Source organism: Bufo gargarizans, chromosome 3 (assembly GCF_014858855.1).
Source record: "Bufo gargarizans isolate SCDJY-AF-19 chromosome 3, ASM1485885v1, whole genome shotgun sequence".
NCBI lineage: Eukaryota > Metazoa > Chordata > Amphibia > Anura > Bufonidae > Bufo > Bufo gargarizans.
Window position 1 is genome coordinate 44,659,750 of NC_058082.1, and position 20,954 is coordinate 44,680,703.

A 20,954-nucleotide genomic window follows, 5' to 3' on the forward strand; every position below is an offset into this window, starting at 1 on the left:
ACGCACCCCAAAATAGTGCCAATAAAACCGTCTTCTCATCCCGCAAAAATCCTACCTTACCCAAGGTAATCGCCTAAAAACTGAAAAAATTATGGCTCTCAGACTATGGAAACACTAAAACATTATATTTTTTTTGTTTCCAAAATGATATTATTGTGTAAAACTTACATAAATAAATAAAAAGTATACATATAAGGGTACTTTCACACTTGCGGCAGGACGGATCCATGTCGGATCCGTCCTGCGGCTATTTCGCTGTGCCGCCGCTCCGTCCCCATTGACTATAATGGGGACGGAGAAAAGCCGCCGGACTAAAATTACTGCATGTCAGGCTTTTTAGTCCGGCGGCTTTCTCCGTGCACCGCCGTGCTGCGCCGGAGCTCCGCCCCGTCCCCATTATAGTCAATGGGGACGGAGCGGCAGTCCGCGGGCACGGCGAAATAGCCGCAGGACGGATCCGACATGGTGAACAGCCTGTCGGATCCGTCCTGCCGCAAGTGTGAAACTAGCCTTAGGTATCGCCGCGTCCGTAATAACCTGCTCTATAAAAATATCACATGACCTAACCCCTCAGGTGAATACCGTAAAAAAAATAAAAACGGTGCCAAAACAGCTATTTCTTGTTACCTTGCCTCACAAAAAGTGTAATAGAGAGCAACCAAAAATCATATGTACCCTAAAATAGTACCATCAAAACTCTATCCCGTAGTTTCTAAAATGGGGCCACTTTTTTGGAGTTTATACTCTAGGGGTGTATCAGGGGGGCTTCAAATGGGACATGGTGTCAAAAAACCAGTCCAGCAAAATCTGCCTTCCAAAAACTGTATGGCATTCCTTTCCTTCTGCGCCCTACCGTGTGCCCATACAGCGGTTTACGACCACATATGGGGTGTTTCTGTAAACTACAGAATCAGGGCCATAAATATTGAGTTTTGTTTGGCTGTTAACCCTTGCTTTGTAATTGGAAAAAATAAATTAAAATGGAAAATCTGCCAAAAAAGTGAAATTGTATCTGTATTTTCCATTAATTCTTGTTGGTCACCTAAACGGTTAACAAAGTTTGTAAAATCTGTTTTGAATACCTTGAGGGGTGTAGTTTCTAGAATGGGGTCATTTTTGGGTGGTTTCTATTATGTAAGCCTCACAAAGTGACTTCAGACCTGAACTGGTCCTTAAAAAGTGGGTTTTTGAAATTTCAGAAAAATTTCAAGATTTGCTTCTAAATTCTAAGCCTTGTAACATCCCCAAAAATAAAATATCATTCCCAAAATGATCCAAACATGAAGTAGACATATGGGGAATGTAAAGTAATAACTATGTTTGGAGGTATTACTATGTATTATAGAAGTAGATAAATTGAAACTTGGAAATTTCCAAATTTTTGGTAAATTTGGTATTTTTTTATAAATAAAAATGAATTTTTTTTACTCCATTTTACCAGTTTCATGAAGTACAATATGTGACGAAAAAACAATCTCAGAATGGCCTGGATAAGTCAAAACGTTTTAAAGTTGTCACCACATAAAGTGACACTGGTCAGATTTGCAAACAATGGCCTGATCCCTAAGGTGAAATGCGCCTGCGCCCTCCGTTCATTTCCCCGCTCCGTTCTCATTGTAGGTGCGGGTCCCAGCGGTGGGAACCGCACTTATCAGATAATGGGGGCAATTGTCTGAGATGGGAATACCCCTTTAAGGCTGTTGTTAAATATAGACTGCTTGGTACGTGAATGCCTAAGAGCAAGAGTTCCCCCATAACAGCCGCAGACATCATGCACCATAACGCCAGAGAACCCCCTTAAGATACCGTCAGAGCTTTCCTAAACAAATATACTTGAGTTCCGCCATAACAATGATCCCAGTGTGCCCCAATAACAGTGTCTCCATGACCCTCACCATAATGGCAACCAGTGCCCCATAACAATGACTTCATATCAGCGATCCCGCAGTGCCCCCCCCCCCGACCTCATAAAGAGAGCAACAGTGCCTCCACAGAAGGTAAAGGATTGACCCATAACAGTGCCCTCAAATCTGCAATCCCAGAGTGTCCCCCATAATAGCGACCCCAGTCTTATAACAGTGCCTCTATGACCTCATTAAGACAGCAACAGTGCCTCCATAAGGGCAAAGGGTTGCCCCATAACAGTGCCTCCATGACCTCATTAAGACAGCAACAGTGCCTCCATAAGGGCAAAGGGTTGCCCCATAACAGTGCCTCTAGGACTCATAGACAGCAATAGCGCCTCCATGAGGGCAAAGGGTTGCCCCATAACAGTGCCCTCAAATCTGCAATCCCAGAGTGACCCCATAACAGTGCCTCCAGGACCTCATACACATAGCAACAGTGCCTCCATAAGGGTAAAGGGTTGCCCCATAACAGTCCCCTCAAATCTGCAATCCCAGAGTGACCCCATAACAGTGACCTTACGTCAGTGATTCCCAGAGTGCCCCCATAACAGTGCCTCCAGGACCTCATAAACATAGCAACAGTGCCTCCATAAAGGTAAAGGGGTGCCCCATAACAGTGCCCTCAATCCTGCAATCCCAGAGTGCCCCCATAACAGTGCCTCCAGGACTCATAGATAGCAATAGTGCCTCCATGAGGGCAAAGGATTGCCCCATAACAGTGCCCTCAAATCTGCAATCCCAGAGTGTCCCCCATAATAGCGACCCCAGTCTTATAACAGTGCCTCCATAAAGGTAAAGGGGTGCCCCATAACAGTGCCCTCAAATCTGCAATCCCTGAGTGACCCCATAACAGTGACCTTACGTCAGTGATTCCCAGAGTGCCCCCATAACAGTGCCTCCAGGACCTCATAAACATAGCAACAGTGCCTCCATAAGGGTAAAGGGGTGCCCCATAACAGTGCCCTCAAATCTGCAATCCCAGAGTGACCCCATAACAGTGCCTCCATGACCATATAAATAAGACAGTGCGAGGGCCTCAATTAGGGGGCGCCTTCAAATAGTGAAACCCAGAGTGGCCCATATACCAGCTCCCTGCAAACAGCAGCCAAAACATGGCCTCATATGAGAAACAGCCCCCACATAAGTGACAGCCATTGTTCCCTCATATCTCTGAAGCGCCGAGTGCCCCCATTACATGATGAGGTACACACACAACAGTGGCAGCCAGAACACCCCATTACAGCCCTCCTACGAGGCACAGCCCCACATTAGTGACGCTCTGAGTCCCTCCCTCAGTACACCGCAGCTTCCCTTGGATTGGCAGAGAAGAGTCACGTGTTATCCCCTCCAGCACGTGACCTCGTAGTCATTGTCTCACTTGAGGACAGCGTAATGAGTCGGCCATTTTAGTGTAGTCCTCCAGACTAAACGCCATCGGCCGTACTTCTTCATTTTGGCGTAGAAATATAACCGAGGATCTCCTGTACTTACCGAAGTATAGTCACAGCTCACCGCCTACACAGTTTTAGTAAACGCCAAGTGGGAGGAGAGAGGCGCCATTTTGTTGTAGCCTCTCAGAGCCTTGACACTGGAATGCAGATTCTAGAGCGGCAGTCACGTGACTACAACACCCAGCTCCCTTTGCGGCAGTAAATGTGTATCCTTTGATAGTTCCAGGTAGGAGCTGCCCCAGTCACTCGCTTCCTGTGGTAATGTATCTACTACTACCACCATCATCCTTATCAGACATAGTGGCATGAAAACTGATTATTTTAATCACAGAGCAGTGTGGAGGTGCAGGGCATTCATTTTAATGGAGTCTGATGTGTCCCCACTCGCTCTGTGTCTCCACTACTTGCTGTCCATATTTATTTGCCGTTTATTTCATTATTTTATTGCAGTTTCGTCCCTGCCGAGGCGCTTTCATGGTCGATGTCCACCGTGAGAAGCTCTCCATGACTGATGAGAAGATGGGCGGCGATGAGATGACCCAGAAGATACTGAATGTCACCCTGGAGATCATCTACCTTCTGACTGGAGAGGTGAGGGACCGCAGGGTCACATGATTTCACTTATCTCTGACGGTGGAGGTGGTGCATTCTGGGAAAGTGATGTCATGTGACACCCCCTATCGTTATTAATAAATCCAGAATGTGACGGTGGAGGTGGTGCATTCTGGGAAAGTGATGTCACGTGACACCCCCTATCGGTATTAATAAATCCAGAGTGTGACGGTGGAGGTGGTGCATTCTGGGAAAGTGATGTCATGTGACACCCCCTATCGTTATTAATAAATCCAGAATGTGACGGTGGAGGTGGTGCATTCTGGGAAAGTGAGGTCACATGACACCCCCTATCGGTATTAATAAATCCAGACTGTGATGGAGGAGGTGGTGCATTCTGGGAAAGAGAGGTCACGTGACACCCCCTATCGGTATTAATAAATCCAGAATGTGACGGTGGAGGTGGTGCATTCTGGGAAAGTGATGTCACATGACACCAGCTATCGTTATTAATAAATCCAGAGTGTGACGGTGGAGGTGGTGGATTCTGGGAAAGTGAGGTCACATGACACCACCTATCGTTATTGATAAATCCAGAATGTGACAGTGGAGGTGGTGCATTCTGGGAAAGTGAGGTCACGTGACACCAGCTAGCGTTATTAATAAATCCAGAATGTGACGGTGGAGGTGGTGCATTCTGGGAAAGAGAGGTCACGTGGCAACACCTATCGTTATTAATAAATCCAGAATGTGACGGTGGAGGTGGTGGATTCTGGGAAAGAGAGGTCACGTGACACCACCTATCGGTATTAATAAATCCAGAATGTGACGGTGGAGGTGGTGCATTCTGGGAAAGTGAGGTCACATGACACCACCTATCGTTATTAATAAATCCAGAGTGTGACGGTGGAGGTGGTGCATTCTGGGAAAGTGAGGTCACGTGACACCACCTATCGGTATTAATAAATCCAGAATGTGACGGTGGAGGTGGTGGATTCTGGGAAAGAGAGGTCACATGACACCACCTATCGTTATTAATAAATCCAGAATGTGACGGTGGAGGTGGTGCATTCTGGGAAAGTGAGGTCACGCGACACCATCTGTCATTTAAAAAAAAACAGGTACATGATCGGGGAGGTGGGGAATCCTGGAAAAGTGAGGTCATATGACAAACGTTATCGTTATTAATAAACCAGATAAATAAATTTGGGGACAGAGTGGGGGAGCTCATTGATTGTAGGAGAAGCCTGGTCACATGACATCACTTAGCGCTATTAATACATTCAGAATATGGCGCAGGTTAATTCTGGGAAAGCACAATCACATGACCTCGCTTATCGCTATTAGTAAAACAGGGATACAACAGGGAGCTCATGGATTCTGGGAAAACCAGGTCACATGACATCAGTTATCACCTATGAGAGGGAGCGGGTGGATTTGTGGGATTAGCTCACGTGATCTCGTTCTTATCTCTATTAATAAAGCAGCCACGGGTAAGGGGTTCTGGGTAGCGATATGCCACCAATGTGTCAGGTGGACCAGCCGCTTGACTAGTGCATGCAAAAGAAAAAGGTGAAAAATTGTTCAGGTCGTTAAAGGGATTGCTCAACCATAATAACGTGTTACCTCTCTACAGGATAGGGGATAAGTCTCTGATCAGTTATGGTCTGACAGCTGGGACCCCCACGATCACTGGGTGCTCAGGGTATTTGGATTGACATTCATTCATTCTCTATCTGATAGATGGAAATAGCCAAGCGCTGTACTTGTCCCCAGGACCCCATTCTTAAGATTATGTGGGGGTTCCAGCTGTCAGACCTCAACTTATCAGATACTTAGAGGTGATGGGCTGTTATGGTGGGACAGCCCCTTTGTTGCTCAGCCTGGGTATTAAGGGGTTAATAAGTTAGGGAAGTGACCTTGGAGGTGGTAAATGCTAAGAATGAAGTCCAGGACGACACCAGAGGAATCCTGGGGACTTTTGCAGTACGCAGCCCTGCAGGGTATTGCGATGGTGAGGTCACGGTTACTTAGGCAAACAAGGGTTGCTCTGGGTTACTAACAGTTTCTTGAAAGACCCTGGGCAGGCGTACAGCAGTGATGGAGAGGCTGGGGCACTCTCTGTGTATAGGGACCAGGCCGGTGGTAGGTGAGGTGCCCTGGGTGTTGCAGGTTTAATGTGCTGGTGGCAAGATCCCTTTAAGATTCGTGACGCCGGTAACGGTGGCACACCGATTTGTGATAGGAATAATTGAGGAACACGATGTTGTGGTGAACCAAAACTTCCTTTTACTGGAAACAGTCAACTATTTACAGTCTGGGTTCAGTTCCACATGCAGACAGGTTGTTACAGGCAGGCTTTCACAAATGGCAGGCACAATGTTCTTGAAAGATACTCAGAGGGTTAAAACACTTACAGATCAGGCTGCACTTTTCCTCAGAATCCTGTCTGTCTTTATCCCAAGGCCCGTATGCCCTATTGATGGCTTTATCCTTGGTTAGGGAAACTTCCTCAGGTAAATATATATATATCCTTGCATTAAGTAGATCCGTCTGCCCTTCAGCTCTCTGGTTCAGCTGGAAACACTTCTGCTCTGCTCTGCACTTTGTGGGAATTGCGGGTCTCTCAGGAGGTAACTCTTCCCCTGGGGACAAACTTCTGAGCTACTCTTGCTCCAGGAACCTCAGGCAGGCTAGACTGCACTCACTAGCCTCCTGGACTACACTGCCCCTTTCCTGTCTGGGCCTAACTATATATACTAGGGGTTCCCTAGATCCCTCTACTGTCTAGGAGGAGGAACTACACTCTAACAGGCCTGATACACAGATAACAGGGAAAATACACATAAAACATCATATATAATACAATGGCCCTATTCCACAGGAGGTGGAGAGTAACGTGGCCAATTGACCCTTGTGTAGTGCCCACATTTACCTAGTGGGACACTACACTTTGTCTCATGATGTCACTCAGGGAGAATCTTTACAATCCTCTTTCGTGCCTCCATCTTGGTTCTTGTCTCATTAGGATTATGGTCCCATAAAGAAGTCCACCCAGCATGGAGGACGGAGCGAGATCCGGAGAGCCACAGCGGAGCCTCTGCCTTCCTCCCAGGGAAACCACAAGAAGATCCTGGACCTGACCAACAAGATCATTGAGCTGCTGACGAGAGAGGTGAGAAGTGGGGGTCATTATACACAGATGTGGAGCAGATGAGGGCATCAGTGCGGTCCTGTCCAAAATATAATGTCCTGAGAGGAAGCAGCAGTGGAGTCTGGAGAACCTGAGGGAAGACTGAGAGGGAAATGTATTGATGACGGGTAGGAGAAGTATTTAAAGAGGTTGTCCGGTCCAAAATCAGGCAGGAATCTACTTCTCGCTCTGTCTCCTATCAGGTATGTGCCTAATACACGGCCTGTTGTGTGCGATCCTGCCTGCTGAGCTGTGTATCTAAACCCTTATGCACACAACCGTATCCATTTTGCGATCCACATTTTTTGTAGTCCCATTTAGTTCTATGAATTTAAGGACCAGGATTGGACATATTCTATCTTTTCTGGAACTGACATATGGATATGGAAAGTACACTGATGACGTCCATGTGCTTTCCACATCCGTGTGTCAGTTCTGTGACAGATAGAACATGTCCTATTCTGGTCCTCATAATGCAGATCGAAAACCCATAGAACTCAATGGGACTGCAAAAAAAATGTGAATCGCACACGGACAGTAACCTTATTTAGTGGATACAGTTCTGTGCCTGAGCCCTATCACTCATACTGAGCGCCCATAACAGTGACATCCACAGCGCCCCCATAACAGTGACATCTAGAGTGTCCCATGTGCCATCCTCAATGCCCTGAGTGCCATCCACAATTCCCCAGTGACATCCAGTGCCCCCATGTTCCATCCTCATTGCCCCAATGTGCCATCCACAATTCCACAGTGCCCCCCTCCCCCATGTGCCAGTCAGTGCCCCAGTGAGATCCACAGCATAGCAATCAGCCTCTGTGGCTGATCGCTATGCTGTCACTCCTGCACAGCTCATACATCGCACTGTGCAGGAGTCAGTACAGGCTTCACATAGAAGCCTGTACACTGCAGAGAGCGGCCGGCAATCCCGCGCATGCGCACTAAGTGAATACTAGTGCGCATGCGTGGTGAGTGAAGACGGCCGGCCGTAGCTTTCTTTTGCAGGAGGCAGTGACGTCATTCATGACGATCCGTCTCCTGCTCAAGAAAGGAAGAGAAGAAGCAGTCACGTGACCGGGAGGAAAGGGGTGCGCTGTGGAAGGTAAGTATCAGACCAACATTCTTCCCTCCACAGATTAGAATTATGCCCCAAATTTAGGGTTAGCCCGGAGAATCCCTTTAACGATGAGCATGGCTGCAATCATTTACTACTCCAGACAGCCCCCCTGCTGTACTGCATTGTGATGCCAGTGTGCGGCAGAACACACAACGTCATATTACTGGCAGCAGAAGCCTGGAGAGCGGGGAGTATAGGAGGAGGGTTTTTTAACCTCTGGTCTTGGCTCGGATAACTTTAAAGGGTCTGAGCTTTGAATTAATTTTAGTGTCTGGTCTGGATGTAACTCTGGGTCAGTAATAGATAAAGTACACAGTGACTCTACAAGCAGAATAGTGAGTGCAGCTCTGGAGTATAATATAGGATGTAACTCAGGATCAGTACAGGATAAGTAATGTATGTACACAGTGACTCCACCAGCAGAATAGTGAGTGCAGCTCTGGAGTATAATACAGAATGTAACCCAGGATCAGTACAGGATAAGTAATGTAATGTATGTACACAGTGACTGCACCAGCAGAATAGTGAGTGCAGCTCTGGGTTATAATACAGGATGTAACTCAGGATCAGTACAGGATATGTAATGTAATGTATGTACACAGTGACTGCACCAGCAGAATAGTGAGTGCAGCTCTGGAGTATAATACAGGATGTAACTCAGGATCAGTACAGGATAAGTAATGTAATGTATGTACACAGTGACTGCACCAGCAGAATAGTGAGTGCAGCTCTGGAGTATAGTACTGGATGTAATTGAGTATAAGTACAGGGGAACACACATGATGAATCCCCTGTACTGTGTCTGGACAGTGATAAGCTCCTCGTTGTATGTGTCAGGTTCCTGTACGGTGTCAGGACGTCGCTGTCTATCTTTCTGTGCAGGAGTGGAGGTATTTAGAAGGACAGAAGGATCTGTACAAGGACGTCATGATGGAGACTCAGCCGCCCGTCGCATCACGGGGTAAGTGATATACAGTTGCAAGAAAAAGTATGTGAACCCTTTGGAATGATATGGATTTCTACACAAATTGGTCATAAAATGTGATCTGATCTTTATCTAAGTCACAACAATAGACAATCACAGTCTGCTTAAACTAATAACACACAAAGAGTTAAATGTTACCATGTTTTTATTGAACACACCATGTAAACATTCACAGTGCAGGTGGAAAAAGTATGTGAACCCCTAGACTAATGACATCTCCAAGAGCTAATTGGAGCGAGGTGTCAGCCACCTGGAGTCCAATCAATGAGATGAGATTGGAGGTGTTGGTTACAGCTGCCCTGCCCTATAAAACACACACCAGTTCTGGGTTTGCTTTTCACAAGAAGCATTGCCTGATGTGAATGATGCCTCGCACAAAAGAGCTCTCAGAAGACCTACGGTTAAGAATTGTTGACTTGCATAAAGCTGGAAAGGGTTATAAAAGTATCTCCAAAAGCCTTGCTGTTCATCAGTCCACGGTAAGACAAATTGTCTGTAAATGGAGAAAGTTCAGCACTGCTGCTACTCTCCCTAGGAGTGGCCGTCCTGCAAAGATGACTGCAAGAGCACAGCGCAGACTGCTCAATGAGGTGAAGAAGAATCCTAGAGTGTCAGCTAAAGACTTACAAAAGTCTCTGGCATATGCTAACATCCCTGATAGCGAATCTACGATACGTAAAACACTAAACAAGAATGGATTTCATGGGAGGATACCACAGAGGAATCCACTGCTGTCCAAAAAAACATTGCTGCACGTTTACAGTTTGCACTAGAGCACCTGGATGTTCCACAGCAGTGCTGGCAAAATATTCTGTGGACAGATGAAACCAAAGTTGAGTTGTTTGGAAGAAACACACAACACTATGTTTGGAGAAAAAGAGGCACAGCACACCAACATCAAAACCTCATCCCAACCGTGAAGTATGGTGGTGGGGGCATCATGGTTTGGGGCTGCTTTGCTGCGTCAGGGCCTGGATGGATTGCTATCATCGAAGGAAAAATGAATTCCCAAGTTTATCAAGACATTTTGCTGGAGAACTTAAGGCCATCTGTCCACCAGCTGAAGCTCAACAGAAGATTAGTGTTGCAACAGGACAACGACCCAAAGCATAGAAGTAAATCAACAACAGAATGGCTTAAACAGAAGAAAATACGCCTTCTGGAGTGGCCCAGTCAGAGTCCTGACCTCAACCCGACAGATGCTGTGGCAGGACCTCAAGAAAGCGATTCACACCAGACATCCCAAGAATATTGCTGAACTGAAACAGTTCTGTAAAGAGGAATGGTGAAGAATTACTCCTGACCGTTGTGCGCGTCTGATCTGCAACTACAGGAAACGTTTGGTTGAAGTTATTGCTGCCAAAGGAGGTTCAACCAGTTATTAAATCCAAGGGTTCACATACTTTTTCCACCTGCACTGTGAATGTTTACATGGTGTGTTCAATAAAAACATGGTGACATGTAATTCTTTGTGTGTTATTAGTTAAGCCGACTGTGATTGTCTATTGTTGTGACTTAGATGAAGATCAGATCACATTTTATGACCAATTTGTGTAGAAATCCATATCATTCCAAAGGGTTCACATACTTTTTCTTGCAACTGTAACTAGATGCACACGTCCTCTGATAAATCCTATATATACAGTGTGTTCAGTCCCAGTAAAGGAATCGCATGGATCTGGCTCACACTCCTCTGTGCTGTTCATATGGTTGCTGTGTATATAATGTATTCAGTCACTGTGTTTGTCTATAGATAAGTCCAGTAAGAGAAACACATCAGAGAGACGTCCCAGTACGGACGATCCACAGGAGTGTAAAGAGGAGAGTCCCAGCGGCCCGGAGGATGATCAGGTAGACGGGGATGAAGATTATTTTGTGTTGTCCTGAGTGATCTGAGATGAGTTGATTGCTAAGGACCCTCCCTCCAAAATGTATAAATGGAGATAAAGAGACTGGGGTGTACATACATGACTCCTGATTGTGGTGGTCTGAATCCCTGCGCTCTGTTTAGGTTGAAAGCATAACAGTGATCAAGGTGGAAGCTGAAGAGACAGAGGTGGTGGAGGATGAGCCGTGCAAGGAGGAGGAGGAGGAGACCCCTACAGATATCTGTCCAGGTGAGTGATGTCCACTACATGCAAACAGGTAGCCATGGGGGAAAGGTAGGGTCTTTTTTAACTGTACAGATGCTCTCCAAACCCTATATGTTGTGTGTATGACATCATGTCTAATTAACTCCTTACCAACATTAAAAGATGGCGCCCACCCATCTGAGCTGAGCAGGCGCCATAGCCACTGGGTTTATGAGTTTTACACAGAAGACAAACTGGAGGCAAAGTCCATGATAGGTGATATCATCGATCGCTGACTTTTAACCCTCAGATGTTTTGACCACTGCGTCTGAGAGCGCAGCGCTTCCGGGTCTCAAGCAGTTCCCCTGCTCGGAGATCGAGGCAGTTGTTTGGTTTAAATGGCAGCCTTGGGCCCTTTGAATGCTCCAATGCCTGCCACAGGGATGTGGTATGAAGTTCTGCCTATAGGAACATAGTGAATCTTTCATAAACTGCAAAGATAATTCATTGCAGTCTATTGGAGAAGGAATACCCTAAGGGGGACTTTAAATTAAGTAAAAAAAAATAAAAAATTATATAATAATTCAAATCAAAATATAAAATATAAATGTACAACAACAAAAAAATATCAAAATGGCCGATTCATTTATGGAGCTTCACCTCCTGAAAAAAAGTCACACACCCCAAAATGTTATCAATAAGAACTACAGATCTTCTTGTTTTTACTGCGTATGAACCCCGTAAATCTGTGGTGGAATTACACTACATCATATGCAAAATTAAATAGTCACCATTTGAAAGCACAACTTGCCCCGCAAAAAACATGCAGCTATGGAAAAATAAAACAGTTATGGCTGTGGGAAGGCAGGGAGTAAAAAAATGAAAACAGAAAATCGCTTTGTCAGGAAGGGCTTAATTAACGACAGCAAGTAGAAGGTGACACCGACCATAGACTCACAGTAATGCAAAACTAATTTGCATCCCTTTTTTTTTTCCCCAGGGAGCATTGCTTGTCCTAGAATCTCCCTACTCCAACTTGGTGGTCGCCACAAAGAGAAACGTAATTGATTAGATGTGATTGACTCAATATTGCGTCTTAGGTCTCATGCACACAACCGTATCCATTTTCCGAATCCGCAAAACATGGTACCGGCTGTGCTCCCTACGCATTTTGCGGCCCTATGATAGAAATGCCTATTCTTGTCCGCAAAACGGAAAATAATATGACTAATCAATTATTTTTCTCTATGGGGCCGTGGAGCGGATACGGACAGCACGCGGTGTCCTGTCCGTATCTTTTGCGGCTCCATTGAAATGAATGGATCCGCAAATAATGTGAATCGGATGTGGACTGAGAATACAGTTGAGTGCATGAGGCCTTACACTAATATATACTTTGACTTTGGTGGACTCCTTTTAAAGGGCATCTGTCAGCAGTTTTGCACCTATGACACTGGCTGACCTGTTACATGTGCACTTGGCAGCTGAAGACATCTGTGTTGGTCCCATGTTCATATGTGTCCGCATTACTGAGAAGAATGAGGTTTTAGTATATGCAATGGAGACTCTGGGAGCAACATCTTTCTCCGTAATGCGGGCACATATGAACATAGGACCAACACAGATGCCGTCAGCTGCCAAGTGCACATGTAACAGGTCAGCCAGTGTCATCGATACAAAACTTCTGACAGATGCCCTTTAATGAGGTACCAGTAAAGGAATCACATGGATTTGGAGTCCGGCGGGAACACTGGATCACTTAACCCTGTGCTGTTTCTATTATGGCCGTGTGTATAATGTATTCAGTCCCTGTGTGTGTCCCCTACAGATAAGTCCAGTAAGAGAAACACATCAAAGAGACGTTCCAGTATAGATGATCCTCAGGAGTGTAAAGACGAAGGTCACAGCGTCCCGGCGGATAATCCGGTAGGTTGGGATGAGGATGACTCCACCAAATGAGTTCTCTGTACAGAGGTTCTCAAAGTGTAACTGGGATTTGTTTATCTTCTATATTGTGTAGGGACGGGCATGTTATAGCATTTTTGTAATATACTTTAGTAGGGAAAAATGTTTTGCTGTTCTAGAAGAGATGATGTAGAGTCTTCTAAGTGTCACTAAGGAGAGTCTGTCTTCAGCTTTCTACTGAGCACTTAAAGGGGTTGTCCAGGTTCAGAGCTGAACCCGGGCATACCTCCATTTTCACCCCGGCAGCCCCCCTGACTTGAGCATCGGAGCAGTTCATGCTCCGATGCGCCCTTTTGCCTTGCGCTAAATCGCTCAGGGCAAAGGCATTTTCAGGAGTTCCGGTGACGTACCGGGGCTCTCCATGGGGTTGCCAGGAAGGCTGGTGACGTCACTGGCAATGATGGGCGGGATTTAGCTCTGCCCTAGCCAGTAAAACGGCTAGGGCAGCGCTAAAGCCTTCCCATCAGAGCCGATGACGTCACCGAACACACTGCCGGGCGGAAGCCTCTGCCCGGCAGTGTGTTATGATAAACAAAAGAGCCGTGCCCTGTGCGATTTAGCACAGGGCAAGGGAGCGCATCGGAGCATGAGGGGGGCTGCCTGGGTGAAAATAAGGGTATGTCCGGGTTCAGCTCTGAACCCGGACAACCCTTTTAAGACGTCTAAGTCATATAGGCCGGGAGATGGGAAGTGATAGGGCACATGTACGTAGCCAGGGACTGGGGCGTTGAGGAGGCAGCTGGAAGCCTCTGCATGTTACACACAGGTGTCTTCAGCGCTTAGTAGAACTGAAGACAGACTCTGCTAAGAAGACGCTTTACACCCCGTTTTCTAGTAGCTTTCCCTAATAAAGTATATTATAAAAATGTGTAACATCCCTGTCCCTAAACTATACTGAAAATAAACTGAAATGACATTCACACTTTAAAATGTACTCGTACTTTCAAAAAACTTTTGATATGTTAGAGCTACGTACCGAAGGTTTTGATCGGTGGGGGTCTGGGTGCTGAGACCCCCACTAATCGCTAGAACAAGGACAAAGAAGCCCCTTCTCCCCACTCCATAGAAAGTCTATGAATCAATCTCAAGTCCACATCTTAATCTTCATTCTAGTGATCGGTGGGGGGGTCTCAGGACTCAGACCCCCACTGATTAAAAACTAAAGTTATAATATAATTTAAAGGAACACTCCGAACTAAAAAAAAGAAGATGCACTGTATTATGTTTACTGCAGAAGGCTGGGCTCGACCATAGAGATTTGATACTTCTCCTCCTCGGGCCCTGCACTGAGCATAAAACAGAATATCAGCTTTACCTATACACATATATAGTATAGACAAGCTCTTTCCATTTGTCCTAGTAGTGCATGTCGGAGTAGTAAAGGGGGGCTCTCACCCGTTCTAATTGTCCGATTTTAATGGGAACCAAGGGATGATATATTTTCACATCATCATCATCGGGTGTGACAGTCTCCACTTACAGCTCCATCAACATCTTTTCATATTCTTACCATACTAATTTCTCCCTTCTCACCTCAGTGGTTCCATTCCTTTAAAGGCGCGGCTGCATTCTTTCAAAAACAGCACCGTTCTTGTGTGTGGTATTGTAGCTCAGCTCTTTCCACTTCAGTGGATCTGGCCTGCAATACCATACCTGGCCTGTGTACAGGGTTGGCGCTGTGCACTATAGTACGAATTTCTGTTCTGTCTTTAGGGTGGAAGCTTAAAAGTGATCAAAGTAGAACCTGAAGAGATTGAGGTCTGGGGGAATGGGCCGTACGAGGAGGAGGAGGCGGCCCCTAAATCTGTCCATCCAGGTGAGTGACGTTCAATACAACATACAGCTAGCCTTGGGTGAGGGGACCCAATGAGGGCTCATAGAGAACTATTGAGTTATATGGAAGGGTAGTCAATAACAGTAACAGGTCAGATATATATATATATATAATCACTGTATGTGTCTCCTATAGAATGGTCCAGTAAGAGGAAGACATCAAAGAAACGACCCAGACTGGACAATCCAAAGGAGCCTACAGAGGAAAATCCCAGCGTCCCGGAGGAGGATCAGGTAGGTGGAGAGGAGAATGATTCCACCAAATCAGTTATCTGTTACCTTAAAGGGGTTCCACAGAATAGTTGTTAAAGAGGACCTTTTACCGATTATGACACTGTGAACTAAGTATACAGACATGGAGAGCGGCGCCCGGGGATCTCACTGCACTTACTATTATCCCTGGGCGCCGCTCCGTTCTCCCGCTATTCCCTCCGGTATCTCTGCTCACTAAGTTATAGTAGGCGGAGATTTCAGTCACAAAGTTATAGTAGGCGGAGTCTGCCCTTGTTCTGCTCTAGCGCTGGCCAATCACAGCGCAGAGCTCACAGCCTGGGAGGTTATTTTCTCCCAGGCTGTGATCTCTGCAATGCGATTGGCCAGCGCTACAGCAGAACAAGGGCAGACTCCGCCTACTATAACTTAGTGACCGGAGATACCGGAGGGCATAGCGGGAGAACGGAGCGGCGCCCGGGGATAATAGTAAGTGCAGTAAAATCCCCGGGCGCTGCTCTCCATGTCTGTATACTTAGTGCACAGTGTAATAATCGGTGAAAGGTCCTCTTTAAGTATATGATTGGTGGATTTCTAATTGATGGGACCCCAGTGTGAATGGAGCAACGGTCTGACATATGCACTGCTAGGATAGCCAAGTAATGTGCTTGGCAATATCTTACAGGCCCATATAGAATGGATGGAGCTGCAGTGCACATGTGAGACCGTCGCTGCATTCCAGGACCCCATTCTCATGATCGATCAGACCACAACCGATCAAATACTTACCACTGATCCGGCAGTCCTATAGAGAATGAATGGAACGTCAGCGCAAGTAGTGCGACCATCGCTCTCTTCACGCCAGGAGCCCCTTTGGTGAGGTCCTAGTTCTTATGGTGTGATAGCTCCTTTAAGGGTACAGTTTAATGTAGCAGATATTCCACTGCAGATTTGCCTCGGATTTCGCTCTGTGCGTTGCAAAGGGTTAACTGTACAGTGGAAATTCAAAGCATAAATTGATAGGCTTGAGGATTTAAAATCTGCACCTCGGGTCAATTTGCTCTACAGATTTATTTTTTTCATAGCGTGTGGATGAGATTTCTTTGCTGGTACTGTAAAACGGCAGATTTGCCATACGTCTGCGTTTATAGGCGTAGAAAACGTGCTAAATCCACGCTAGCGAGGCTGCTGGTGTAGATTTAGACTGGCGGTGGATGTAGAGGCCGGCGCGGACCCACTGCATGCGCCAAGGGGTATTAAGACCGATGTCAAAAATGCCAGTCTTAAAGGGGTTCTGCAGTTTGTTTAAACTGATGATCTATCCTCTGGATAGATTATTAGCATCTGATCGGCGGGGGTCAGACACCCAAGACCCCTGCCGATCAGCTGTTTGAGAAGGCAGTAGCGCCGCGGCCTTCTCGCTGTTTACCGCAGGCCCAGTGACGTCACGACTAGCATCACTAGCCTGGGCGGGGCTAAGCTCTGTTCACTTTAATGGAGCTTAGCCGCGCCCAGGCCAGTTGATACAAGTCGTGACGTCACTGGGCCTGCGGTAAACACTGAGAAGACAGCGGCGCTGCTGGAGCACCTCTGCTTTCTCAAACAGCTGATCGGCGGGGGTCCCGGGTGTCAGACCCCCGCCGATCAGATGCTGATGATCTATCCAGAGGACAGATCATCGGTTTAAAAGAACTGCAGAACCCCTTTAATAAATGACCCCCATAGTATTTATGGCCAGTTTTAGCTTCATGTTAGGGAGGCAGCGAGTGCAGAAGTTAGTGAGAAGCGTCTTCACTTTGCGGTGGCTTTTTTTTTTTTTTTTTTTTTATAAAGAAAAGTGCTAAATCAATAAATAAAGCATATTGCAAAAATGATCAGTATCACTTGCTCTACACATTTAACCAAAAAATAAGAAAAAATTTCTGAAACCCTTCTGGGTGTCAGAGCAGAAAGCCACCGCGATACAGGTTTGGAGTGTTCCTCGGTCTTGTCCTCCACTCTTCGCCCCAACCAGATTCCCTTTTGGACCCTGCAGCGCCCCAGTGTCTCTGACGGTTTGGTTTCAGAGCTGAAATGTCATTTATTTCTTGTATTTATCTCTCTTTAGGTTGGAAGTTTAAGAATTATCAAAGTAGAAACTGAAGAGGTGGGAGTTTGGGGGAAAGAGCCGCGTAAACGGAAGAAACGTTCAAATGTCAGTCCAGGTGAGTGATGCCTACAGACGCTCCGCCATGGGGGATGTAAAAAAAGGAAAGGCATACCGCCACTGCACCTGCCAGAAATATGTTGCCGGCAGTACAGCCTCGGGCTTGGGCCTGTAACAATCAATCGTGTATCCCTATCTATACAAAATCCTAGTATTTGAAATGAATAACCTAAAGGCTGTGGCCCCTTCGCCCCCATGATAACACTTCCTGTTCTAACCCCTGGACTTTTCATTGGACGTTGTTTGGATTTACGTCGCCACATACATCACTATTCACATCCTGTGCCGTGTTGGACATGTACGGCACAGCAGGTGTATAGATCGTGAACACCACGGTACATTCTGCAGCGTCGGCAGCGGGTGTCAACCGTAATATTCAGATGATGCTGCCGCAACAGGGAACTTCAGCCTCGGCCTTTAGATGCTGCTGGGTCATCACTTTTCTGGTTACATCACCAAAAAGTCCCCCATAATAGTACCAAACTACATAACATCCCATAATACACGAGCCCTGATACAAAAAGTCATGCCATTCCAATCGCAACCTTAAGGGGTTAAAGGGGTAACTGCATCATGAAGACAACCCCTGTCCATGTGCTTTATTAGGGCATGTCAGTGTCATAGAGGAGGTTCCCCCTCTTCCTCTGTGGACCAGAGCACTCCTCTGAATGACTGCGGTGTCATACATTTTGCTGGCTGTTCATGGAGTCAGTGGGGACCGAGTTGCTTTAAAGGGGCCGTCCACTTTCTGGTTATTGTTGACCAATGTGTATATAAGATAATTATATGGCACTTACTAATGTAGCCTCTGTCGAAATTCTGCACCATTTTCTGTATTTTATAAGGTACACAACGTCCTTTGTGCTGTCCACACTGAGATCTTGTCCATCAGATGGCTGCTGATGGAGGGTCATGTGACCAGGCAAATCACCTCCATGTGACGTCTCCTCCGTCCAAACACACTGCACCTGCCCTAAACGCCAACCAGAACAAGTGCAGATGGTGGGGCAGCGTATCTGAATGGAGGAGACGTCACATGGAGGCGATTTCACCCTCCATCAGCAGCCATTTTATGGACAAGATTAGGGATGAGCGAATCGACTTCGGATGAAACGTCCGAAGTCAATTCGCGTATAAGTTTGTTTCAATACTGTACAGGGCGAGCGCTCCATACAGTATTAGAATGTATTGGCTCGAACTTCAGAAATTGATTTAGACTGTAAAAAAAAACATTTCCCGAACTCGGGTTCGGTTCCAAGTTGTACCTTGGATCCGAACCCGAGTTCGGGAAATGTTTTTTAACAGTATATGAGTCCATTCACACGTCCGTAATTTGGGTCCGCATTCGTGGAACGGCTGCAAATCCGCATTTTCGGGATCCGCGTCCGTTTTTTCTGGATCCGTTTTTTTCAGGATCCTCAATGTCGTTCCTGAAAAAAAATGGAACATGTCCTATTCTTGTGCGCAATTGCGGACCGGAAAAGGCATTTTCTATTATAGTGTAGTGCAAATTGCGGATCGCACATTGCAGGTGTCCGTGTTTTGCGGATCCGCGAAAACACTTACGGACGTGTGAATGGACCCTTAATCAATTTCTGAAGTTATTATGTAATAACTTCGACTCATCTGAGCCAATACATTCTAATACTGTACGGAGCGCTCGCCCCGTACAGTATTGAAACAAAGTTTTAGGCGAATCGACTTTGGTTGTTTTATCCGAAGTTGATTCGCTCATCCCTAGGCAAGATCTCTGTGTGGGTAGCACAAAAGACATTGTGCACCCTATAAAATACAGAAAATGGTGCAGAATTCCAACATAGGCTACATTAGTAAGTGCCATATAACTTTGGTCAACAATAACCAGAAAGTGGCCAACCCCTTTAATGTAAATTTAACCCTTTGAAAGCTCTGACTGTGTGTCTCTCTCTTGCAGCGTCGACCATCTATAGTAATATATACACATGCACGGACTGTGGTAAAGGCTTCCCCTTTAAATCAAAGCTGATTCTGCACAGACGGACTCACACGGGAGAGGCGCCGTATTCATGTCCTGTCTGCGGCAAATGCTTTAAACATAAAATGACGCTCGTCGACCACCAGAGAATCCACACGGGAGAGAAGCCCTTTGCCTGTTCTTTCTGTGGACAGAAATTTACCCACAGGTCCACCGCTCAGCAGCACGAGAGGACTCACACGGGCTTCAAGCCCTTCTCATGCTCTGAATGTGGCCAGAGTTTCACCATGAAATCCTCGTGTGTCACCCACATGAGGCTCCACACGGGGGAGAAGCCATTCTCCTGCGCCGATTGCGGTAAATGCTTTGCTCAGAAATCCGCCCACGACCAACACCGGTACCTTCACACTGGAGCGAAGCCATACCCCTGTGCCGAGTGCGGGAAGAGCTTCTCGGGGAGGTCACTTCTTGCAGAACACGAGAGGACACACACCGGGGAGCGGCCGTTTTCATGTTCTGAATGCGGGAAATCGTTTTCTCACAAATCTACCCTGACCACACACAAGTTAACGCACTCGGGGGTGAAGATGTTCTCCTGCTCTCAGTGCGACAAGTCCTTCACTACCAAAAAAGCTCTTGCAAGACACTTGCCAACCCACAGCGGGGAAAAGTAACTTTGCAATTTGGCTTGTTTTAAAAAAAATAATCAAATCAGTTTTTTGTATACAGCTCCTAGGCAGATCTATGCATCACCTTAGTTACAGGCTACAAACAACCCCCATGTAGTCTGATCCTGGAGCCAAGTGTTAATTTCACTAGGGTGGAGTAAAACAAGATCAGACTACACAGAGTATGTTTGTAGTCTGTAACCATGGAGACGCATAGGTCTGCAGATTTGCTGTTATACTCAAAATGGTAGATGTTGAATTACAACTATTTGAAAAGTTGCTTAACTTTTTTTAATGCGTGGTTAGAGCAATAAGGAAAACTGTTGCAGATGTATACACACCCTTTAAAATTAACTGGGGGGAAGAGGGGTGTTACCTACATATGAAGTCCAATCCTTGCTGGACTATTTAGAAACCAGATCAATGTACAGTATAAATCTTCGCAGAGATGATCTCCGCTGTATCCCAAATCCGGAGATCAGACGTTTTTATGAAAAAACAGGACCTGCCACATCAAGACCTGAGGTGCAATGAAAGGCAAAAGATTGCAAATTTTCTCTTAGGTCTTTTTGGATTTTTATGTTACGAATAAATCATGGACAAAAGTATGTGAACCCCCCCAGCCATCACACTTACATGAGCTTGTTGGACATCGCCAACCCTTGGCACCGAGCACGCTGGTCCCATGATGATGTTCTTTACACCACTCCAGACGACACTTGGCATTGAGCAGGCTGATCTTAGGCTTGTGTGCGGGCCCTTGACCAGGAGGCTCTTCATTATGAGCCATATTATTACCAACGTCCTCCTATGAAGGTTACGTGGCTGTGTGCTTGATGTT

At 46.2% G+C, this 20,954-nt stretch overlaps 1 protein-coding gene across 6 annotated transcripts; it reads left to right on the forward strand.

Moving 5' to 3' along the window:
* Positions 1–3,348: 3,348 nt before the first annotated feature.
* Positions 3,349–20,596, forward strand: LOC122932995 (oocyte zinc finger protein XlCOF7.1-like). Of its 6 annotated transcripts, none has more exons than XM_044287716.1 (12): positions 3,349–3,616; positions 3,809–3,949; positions 6,939–7,085; positions 9,058–9,181; positions 10,959–11,056; positions 11,217–11,322; positions 12,278–12,337; positions 13,106–13,203; positions 14,956–15,058; positions 15,212–15,309; positions 17,393–17,489; positions 19,425–20,596. In XM_044287716.1, the coding sequence occupies exons 2-12, from the start codon at positions 3,833–3,835 to the stop codon at positions 20,117–20,119; spliced, it is 1,743 nt and encodes a 580-aa protein (XP_044143651.1). In that variant the 5' UTR covers positions 3,349–3,616; positions 3,809–3,832; the 3' UTR covers positions 20,120–20,596. The 6 variants fall into 6 exon arrangements, with proteins under 6 accessions (XP_044143651.1, XP_044143652.1, XP_044143653.1 ...); XM_044287717.1 differs by having other exon boundaries at positions 3,349–3,584; XM_044287718.1 differs by having other exon boundaries at positions 3,584–3,701.
* Positions 20,597–20,954: the final 358 nt, after the last annotated feature.